Raw genomic sequence first — 9,136 nt, 5'->3', positions numbered from 1 at the left:
TCCTCCTCCTCCTCTTTAAGCTCAGAGTATCTCGGTTTAACACCCAGAGCTCAGCTCCGAGAGGTTGTTAATCTAACCCACATAATTTCGGTACCCGAGCACACAGAGGTACCGAGGCTGGTTCCCATCTTAATGTTGATTCGATCCCACAGGACAGTCCAGTTATTGTATTTCAGATTTTTGTGTGGTAGAGGCTTTGGGTTCTATTAGTGTTTGAAATTTAAGTAGCACACAGTACCACTGAGGTTTCTGTTTGCTTTGTGAAGGATGATAATATTCATGTTTACATCATTGCAAGTTATGCAGCTGTGTCATAGTTATTCTGTTATGCAAAATCTGTGTTGAGAAAACAAATTATTGTGATGTTCAAGTTGTCATAACTGGCACGTAAAAGACCTAGTTGAATTAGGTTCAAGCTGTCGTGTGTAAAAGAAGAACATGGATTTTACTTACCGTGGTTGAAGGATCTTTCTGTACATAGAGATAGAAAATCTGTTGAACGGATTTTTAGGAGAAGTAACACTTCCCCTCTTTTTTTCAGGCTCTTGAATGTAGCTGCATTATTAGAATCTAGCCTGTTTAGTTCACAATCAACAAAATTTTGGAATTGGATTAGCTAATCTACATTTTGTTTGGAGAAAACTTTTCCATAAGCACTTATAGTGGAGAAAAGTTAAGGAAAAAAAGCAGTTTCCCCATAAGCTTAAATTAGCTTATCCATTGGTTAAAAATCAAAATTTGGAAAAGTGAATTGGAAACAAATTCTACAAATTAGTTCCATGTATAAACTAATTTTAACTTATAAAGAAGCAAAATTATTTTATCCTTATTTTTTTTCCTCTTAAAAGTGTTCGAGTGAAATTTATCCGAACATTATTTCTGTTATATGCAGTTATACTTGTGTAATTTGTGGTTTAGTCATAAGAAGTTGAATAAGGTATTGGTTCGAACTGAAAAGTAATCTTTTTAATCAGTGTTCGTGATGCAATTTTGAGTTGCAGGTTTGCACGCAGCGGTCATGGAAACGTCCTTATGGGGTTGGCCTCCTGGTAGCTGGATTAGATGAATCAGGAGCTCACCTCTATTACAACTGTCCCAGTGGAAACTATTTTGAATATCAGGCTTTTGCTATTGGATCTCGCTCTCAAGCTGCAAAGACATATTTGGAACGCAGGTTTGATAACTTCATGGGCTCTTCTCGAGAAGATCTGATCAAAGATGCACTTATCGCAACTAGGGAGTCCTTGCAAGGTGAAAAACTGAGGAGTTCTGTATGCACTATTGCTGTGGTTGGAGATGGTGAACCATTCCACATTTTAGATCAAGAAACTGTTCAACAGCTGATTGATACTTTTGAGATTGTGAAAGAGGATGAACCTCCAGCTGAAGAAGCTCAGCCAGCAACAGAGCAGGATGCTCCCACCGATCAGGCTTCTGGTGCAGATCAAGGTGCTGCTGGAGACCAAGGTGGTTCTCCAATGGAAATTTGATAATTTAAAATCAATTTCTAGAGGTGTTGAATACCAATATTTAAAAATGAGTAGGTTTCATATTGTTTGTGTCATGGGAGAAGACCTTGATGGATTTTCTTTCGTTAATCTGTTTGTTTCTGCAATTCATCCTTTAGTGATCACTGTAAACGATTTAATTGCTGTTTCATGACAATTTGCAACAATTTTCTGAAAGTCTGGCTGAAAAATGTTGGATAAAACTGTTTAAACTTAATTATTTAAGAAGTGTTTTATAACCCTTTTAGGTTCATTTTAATGGTTAAAATTTGTTAAAAATCATTATTTTTCTACACTTTTTTATTTAAGGACACTTTCCAGGGTTTGAGTTTTTTAAAATAAATTTTATTGATTGCAAAATTAGAAAATGAATTAAAAAAATGCAGTGTTATCCCTCATTTAGTTATTTTAAGGACATTACTTTTCAAATAGACGAATTAAAAGTTGTTTGTGCTTAGTTAGTGGTTTTTTTAATGTTGGTTTAAATATTAATTTGGTATGGTTTGTTTAATTTGGTTTTCATTTTATTTCATCGATCAAGTTTCAGTTTTTATTAATTTTGTTTTGTTAATTTTGTTAAATTTAGTTATTTATTTTTGTTAATATTATCTAAATAGTTAACCGTAAATATGGTCTATTACGAATATATGGTATTTTATTTTCTTTATTTCTTCATCACACCTCATCTCCATGTATTATTGTCTTTTTCAACTTCATCTTCCTTACCTTCTTCATCAATGAAACCATATTCAACTTTACAATTTTCATACCTAGATTTTAATTTTTATTTTATTCTTCGGTTTTGAAGTTGAGATTGTGCATTTAAGACGGAGAGAAGAAATTAGGGAAAATGCAGAAATGTCTAAAAGCACAAAAAATGTATAGATTTTACTTAGGAGGAAGCAACTTTAATACCAAATTTTGCTTACAATAGTGACATTTTATTCAATCACAATTATTGAAAGTGTTAGAAGTGGATGGTGTGTTCGAGTGTTAATATAATATGTCCTTGAGTTTCTCTTGGTTTAGGATTTTATGTGTCTCTATGTTTACCTATTCAATCTCTAAATCACTTACTTTTTCATTAGAGTTCCTTGATACACTAATTGGAAATAGAGAAAAAATATAAGAGATGATGAATGATTGGGTGGGAGGTGTTTGAGAGGATGAAAATGAATGAGTTATTGATACATTTTTCATATCATAGGGACTAAAGATTGACATTTTTAATAGCAGAGACTAAACTGAACATCGAAACTTAACTTAGGAACCAAAAAAGGGTTTAAACCATAAATAAAAGAGAGTCTCCCATGAAGAAGATAATGGAGGTGAATGAAAGTGATAACAGAGGAGATGATGAATGATTTGATGATGGAAATGATAATAGAGGTGAAGAATATAATGATGATAGAGGTAAGAAAGATGATGATGCGTGAAAGTGAGTGTGTGATGAAGAAATGAAGGAGGTGAAGTGTTGGATCACTTAATATGCATAATTTTTTTTTAAAAAAAGAGACAAAAGTGGATATAAAATAATAATAATAACTTATTTATTTATTTTTCATTTACTTTATACATTGAATAAGAAACCAATGCATATTACAAATAAAGTTATTTTTTCGGTTTGTGAAGTTGAGGTTAACGGTCTTCTAAGTTATGTTTGTTCAATTTCTTGTTCTGTTTATTATTTGTTTATTTTTGCTCCCGAGATTACTTACAGAAGACACCTTGATGTCAAAGTCAACAAAAATTCGACGGTCTTAACAATAAATATGTATTAAATGTAATTAACATATCACACTATCATAGACATGTATTTATAGATTTTGAAATGAAATTCATATCACTATCGATCTCATTACAGTTCAACTGGTAAAAATAAAACTTAAATTAATCATCATCAATCATAATTATTATTTAAGGTTGACTATTCGGACCATATCATTTAATCGATCAATTCACTGAATGTTTCTCATTAATAGAACTATTGAGTTCTAAATTTACCAATCAATCTCTTGACATCCCTATGTATTAATTTTGAAAACCCATTCTTTTATTTTTCTTCTTATATGCAAAATAACGACAAATAAATAATTATATAAGACTATCAACCAATATTTAAAGACATGTTTACATACTTTTATGTCAAGCTAATTTTCTTTTATCAATGTGCAATATTTATTTATTTATTTTTGCTAACTATTAAAAACAATTAATATTATTTTTTGCACCATTTTTTTACTAACTCGCATTCACCAATAATTTTTTTAAAATTCTTTTCCTTCGAAACCATAATGGTGTTGTAAAAATCAGGTTTTATGGCCCTCAGGCGTACAAATAATAAGGATAATGTTTTAGTTGAATTTTATAATAATAATTATTTCAACTTTACAGTTAACATCAGCAATGCCTTATTGTAATTAATTGATAACAGAGTTTATACTGACCATGCATAACTATTAAGCACAGAAAAGTGGAATTCTCCAAATGTAAAAAAATTAATAATAAATTACAAATTTATCCTGTGCAGTAAATTTGTTGATTTTTGCTGTAATTATATTAAAAAAAAATCTAACAATAATTATTTGTAATCAACCATATTGAAACACTGTTAAACTTATAATAATATACTTGAAAATATAACTTTTTTTCTTGCAAAATTTAGTAAAAGCAAGAAAAGACTCCCCAGATACAAATAATTGTATTATTTTTTTAAATGTCAAATCATTTTAACTTTTATTTTGGGTCAAATAATCCTGAAATAATCTGCAATAAATTGCATTTTTAGAAAATAAAATGTTTTTAAAAGTTTAAAACTTGTGTTTTGATATCAAATATGTTTTTTTTATGTAGACTTTTATTGTTTTTTTTATCTTTGATATTTTCAAATACAACTAATTTTTATTTTTAAAAGGTAGCTGTAATTTGAATAATTTTCTCCAAGTATAACGAAAAATAACAGATTTTGCAAAACACATTTAGGTTAGGCATGAATCCTATAGTACACTTTCAAACAAGTGGTTACTATTGAATTAAAGTACACATAAGTAACTATATAGCAGAACATTTATCTTAGTCATTTATAAGTAATAAAGCAATATTAAAATTACATTAATTAAGCTTTTTATAAACCTAAACATTTTTTTTTCTTTTAGCACACATTTCTAATATTCTACACAATTTTATTACGCACATTTTGCTTTAAGCTGCATAAATATTTTTACTATACTCTATAAGATTATTTAATATTAAAATACTTCTGCAATACACAAAATATGTATTAGTAGAAAGTAAAATATAAAACAGTTAGAGTAATACGAATGATGCTTAAAATCATATTTGGAATATATGTTGTATTTAATCGATTCTAAGGAAAATTTACATAATAAAAAAAACCATATTAAATGGTGACCTTTTTCTTAACCTGTTAAATTACCTAATGAAACTTAGATACTAAAATCAAGTGACCACCATAAGCCATGGCTCTGTATGTATAATACTACATATCCCAAAATAATTTAAGAAAATTATGACTACTAATAGTATTAATTTAAGTAAATACTATAATACAACTAGTTTTTGAAGGTTTATAAAAGTTTACAAAGAAAAATAAGATTTTGAACATGTTTAGTTTGATAAACAAAGTATTTAAACTAAGTTAATACTTCTTTTAGTTTATCGAAAGAGGAAGTTTGTTCAAATGGTCTTATCTTTTAAAGAGTTCACAACCGTATCAAATTGTGTAAAAACAGTTAAAGTTAATCCTTTTTATTTACAGCATAAAAAATTTAAAGGTACAGTTGTTTCTCCAATCAAAACATAATGACTTGTTCAGTTCTTGTCATTACATGATACTGTGAGGTTAAATGACGTGTAAAATTTAAATCCATTTGTGTAGAACTTGCATAGACTTGCTTCATCCATTAATGGAAGCATTTCACATTTAGAAGAATACAAATTGCTGCCATTTTGTGACAAGAGATGAAATGTAAAGGAAAAAAAGGAAAAGAAAATGAAGAAGTTAGTGTTCATTTGGCAGTATTTGGCGTGAGAAGATTCATGATCTGCATGTGTTTGTACATCCAATGAAGATTGTCCAATGTGAGTTCACCCCCAAGAGAACGTACAACAGACCCACCACTGCATGCTCCTACTTGGCAGCACTCTTCAAGTGACATTCCTTTTATCACTCCATACAAAAACCCACTTGCAAACAGATCCCCTGCTCCTGTTGCATCTTTTGCTTTTGCTTCTCCTATCACTGGAACACGTGCAATCTGCCACATTCAAACACAACCCTAATTTTCTTTAGAATAATAATATTTTTTTTATCAAACACTTTCCTGCATTATACTTGTTCCATTCCTAGTCTCATACTGATTTGATCAGCTTAATAAAGACATAGTAAGGAATAAACTGAAGTTTTCTAAATTTCAGTTATCTTTCTTCACTTACATACACCTATGGTTTAATTTCCTTATGTAAGAGTTCACAATTTCTAATGGTGCCACTTGGCTAATGTGCAGATCAGAATAACTTTACAACATAATTTACAAAACCTGATTTCCATGTTTTGCAATGCATCCATTAGAACCAAGTGTTACTACTGCCCATTGGCAGTACTTGGCAAGAAATTCTACTGCAGTTTCTGGGTCAGCATTCTGTTCACCACCCCTGAATTAATCCATTGTGTAAAGTGACAGAATGTATATAAGAATAAAGAAAAAACTGCAGATTACTTATTAGTGAAACTAAGACAATGAATAACTTGGAAAAATGCACATCTTGGAATAAAACTGGGTTAAGTAAAATTGACATTTACCTTAGAAGCTCTGTTGCCTCATCCTCATTGGCAAAACAAAGGTCAATGTTCCCTGACTCCAGTAGCCTCAGAAGTGGTTGTTTGAAATTCCTGACCATCTACATATTTAGAAAGAAGTTGTCATAACTTTTTCAAAATTTTATCTTGATGACTTAGTTTTAGTTTTGATGTTTAAATTTTAAATCAATTATCCCGTTTTTGTAATTTATGGGATGAACTGCCCATTTTTTTAAAATTTTCTCATTAATTTGATATTTTCTACCCTAATAACTTGTTCACACAAACATGAAACATGATATCATAGTTCATAATTGTTTATGCAGATAGTTCAGTAGAATACCTCAAAACTAGCCAAATCCAAAGAAACTAGAAGACCTTCCTGCTTTGCTAAAAGAATGGCTGCTTGAATCACTTCCAAATTAAATATACCATATCTTAACACCAACCACTGAAATGTTAATATACAGAAAATTAAGTTTAAGTGAATGCAGAGTATCAAATACAAATTCACTCTTATCCTATGATCCATTCTGTTGGAATTTACATTGCATGAACAATTAATTCAGTTCTAGAAGAAACTGATAAATGCAATCCCTATCATGACAGCAAGATCAGATCATGATAACACCAAAATGTTAAGCATCCATAATATTTCAATCAATTGACAAAGACAACAACCTTGGAGCCCTTAAAATCTTCTTTGGTCAACTCTTCCGCCTGCAAAAAAAGAGCAGAGTAACTGTCAAAGATAACACAATTTAGTTGATGGCTATTTTTTGTTTCAACTCGAACTAAATGCATGTATATTTGAGACACACAGAATGAAGTCATGTACCTGAACTTTCACAGCATTAGAGAGACAGGGTCGCATGGTTCGGTTTCCCAAGTCATCAACCAAACAAACACACTGCGTTAGATAGCTAAGCTGTTACATTTCTACTTTTGAACAAAACATTTACTGATACAATAAACTATACGACAAAACTTTGATGTTGATCCTTGTAATCAGTATTCTTTTACTGATCACCGAGGTTAAACTCTTACTTGAACTGAAAACCAACTCAAGAATACCAAAAGCATTTAAGAAAATGTTTCAAAGTTTTAAGCAAATATTTGTGATGTTGAGCAAACCTGTGCTGTATGTCCTTTCTTCTTCCTGAGTCTGGAGAGGTCAACTCCATTGAAATTCATGTTATGGACAAAGAACTCTCCTTGGTCATCATCTCCACAAGCCCCAATAATTCCACTAGAAATCCCAAACCCACTTCTCAGCCCTCGAACCGTGTTTGCAACACTACCTCCAGCCAAGGTCTTAACATTTGCAGCAGAAGGATCATCATCATGGCATGACAGAAGATGGATTTTCACCTCCCTCAGTATATTTTCAAGCTCTACAAGCTCAACCTACCATCATGAAACAGATTTTATCAACACCCATGTCATGTCATGTGATGAAGGATCACAGCAGAATAATTTAACAGAAAAGCTATGCTTAGAAAATGTAAGCATAAGAAAAAGAGAAGATTGTAAGAACCCACCTAGCGAAACTGATAATAAAAGCGAAAAAAGTTAAGAGTGAGAATGAGGAAATGAAAAGGAAGTAAATTGGTGATGAGGGGTGTGTACAGGTATGGAGCCTCCATGTTCACCGGAAATCTGATGAAGCAAAGACCAATCCACTCTTGCCACGTGGTCAATCATGGCTGAGGGTTGCAGTCCCACAACAATGGGTGCCTCTGCAACTGCAACCTCCTTCTTCAACAATTCTCCTACTCCCATCTCACACTCTTCTTCTTTGCTTCTCTCTCTGATCCTTTCTTCTCACCCTTTTCTGGATTCTCACACACACACACCTATATATATATATATATATATATATATATATATATATATATATATATATATATATATATATACAGTAACAGCACGATGACGCCGCAGCATTTTCCGGATATCGCGGCGTTCCCTTTGTAAATTTTGTTGAGTTGATGCAATCTATAAAATATACTAAACTAGCCTGTAGCCGGTGAGCCGTGCGTACGCATAATAATAATAATAACCATAATAACCATAATAATAATAATAATAAAAGATAACAATAATAAATAATTATAATAATCATACTGATATTGATAATAACAATGTTAATTGTAATATGAATGCTAATAATAATAACGATCCAGGAAGAAAGTACACACATCCGATTCAATCCCAAACCCTAACCCTGTGAATTGCATTGCCCTCTTTCTCCCACCCCTTCAATGGCCAACGTCTCCGTCGCCCGCACCAAGGTCGCCGTTGCGCCCTTCGGCGGCCCAGTCGCCGTCATCTGCGACGACTTCAAGATCATATTTGTCACACGTGATCATATTTGATTACACCCTTTAACGTAAGTACATTGATAGCATTGTGATTATTGGTTGAAAAAAGATGATTTTCTAGATTAAATTGTGTGGTAATACAATAGAATAAACCAGCAGAAATGAAGGACCAACTTTTTAGATTCCCATCAAATTGTGCCCTAATAAATAACACAATAATATTTAATACACATTTAGAGAATTTTATTTAATTTTAACTAAGGAGCGTATTATTTATTATTGGATATTGTTATTATACAGTTTGGTGATGAATCTCTATCATTTTCTGGAAAGTGATGAATAACTCCTTTTAGGCTTTGACTATAGGAATTTGGCACATGGCTGCTATTCATCACATATAAATACAAATGAGCATGGAACTAAAGATTGAGTAGGAAATGTTCCACTTTCTAAAATCTCTATGCATAAACAAATGGAATGAGTTC

At 31.5% G+C, this 9,136-nt stretch overlaps 2 protein-coding genes across 2 annotated transcripts in view; one reads left to right on the top strand and one right to left on the bottom strand.

Moving 5' to 3' along the window:
* Positions 1-1,619, top strand: part of LOC106762923 (proteasome subunit alpha type-1-B) — a 2,850-nt gene extending 1,231 nt beyond the window's left edge. Inside the window, exon 2 of the mRNA XM_014647048.2 lies at positions 1,002-1,619. Within this exon, the coding sequence (XP_014502534.1) occupies positions 1,002-1,490 (489 nt within the window). The 3' untranslated portion in view covers positions 1,491-1,619. The remainder of the gene's footprint in view (positions 1-1,001) is intronic.
* Positions 1,620-5,316: 3,697 nt separating this feature from the next.
* On the bottom strand, positions 5,317-8,173 carry LOC106764266 (uncharacterized sugar kinase slr0537). Its single transcript, XM_014648528.2, has 8 exons — positions 7,957-8,173; positions 7,462-7,734; positions 7,166-7,237; positions 7,009-7,047; positions 6,671-6,778; positions 6,331-6,428; positions 6,068-6,182; positions 5,317-5,785 (listed from the first exon to the last, which is right to left on the bottom strand). The coding sequence occupies exons 1-8, from the start codon at positions 8,107-8,109 to the stop codon at positions 5,537-5,539; spliced, it is 1,107 nt and encodes a 368-aa protein (XP_014504014.1). The 5' UTR covers positions 8,110-8,173; the 3' UTR covers positions 5,317-5,536.
* Positions 8,174-9,136: the final 963 nt, after the last annotated feature.

Source organism: Vigna radiata, chromosome 6 (genome assembly GCF_000741045.1).
Source record: "Vigna radiata var. radiata cultivar VC1973A chromosome 6, Vradiata_ver6, whole genome shotgun sequence".
NCBI classification, from domain to species: domain Eukaryota; kingdom Viridiplantae; phylum Streptophyta; class Magnoliopsida; order Fabales; family Fabaceae; genus Vigna; species Vigna radiata.
Note: the sequence above shows the minus strand (reverse complement) of the source record. Positions and strands in the feature narration are given on the sequence as shown.

Bases quoted from the DNA above. Each gene is read 5' to 3' on its own strand.
- LOC106764266 (XM_014648528.2), bottom strand. From the start codon at position 8,109: ATGGGAGTAGGAGAATTGTTGAAGAAGGAGGTTGCAGTTGCAGAGGCA. The intron at 7,735-7,956 runs GTACACACCCCT...TCATGATGGTAG, and splicing joins AACATGGAGGCTCCATACCT to GTTGAGCTTGTAGAGCTTGA. The intron at 6,779-7,008 runs GTTGTTGTCTTT...TTAACATTTCAG, and splicing joins AAGATTTTAAGGGCTCCAAG to TGGTTGGTGTTAAGATATGG.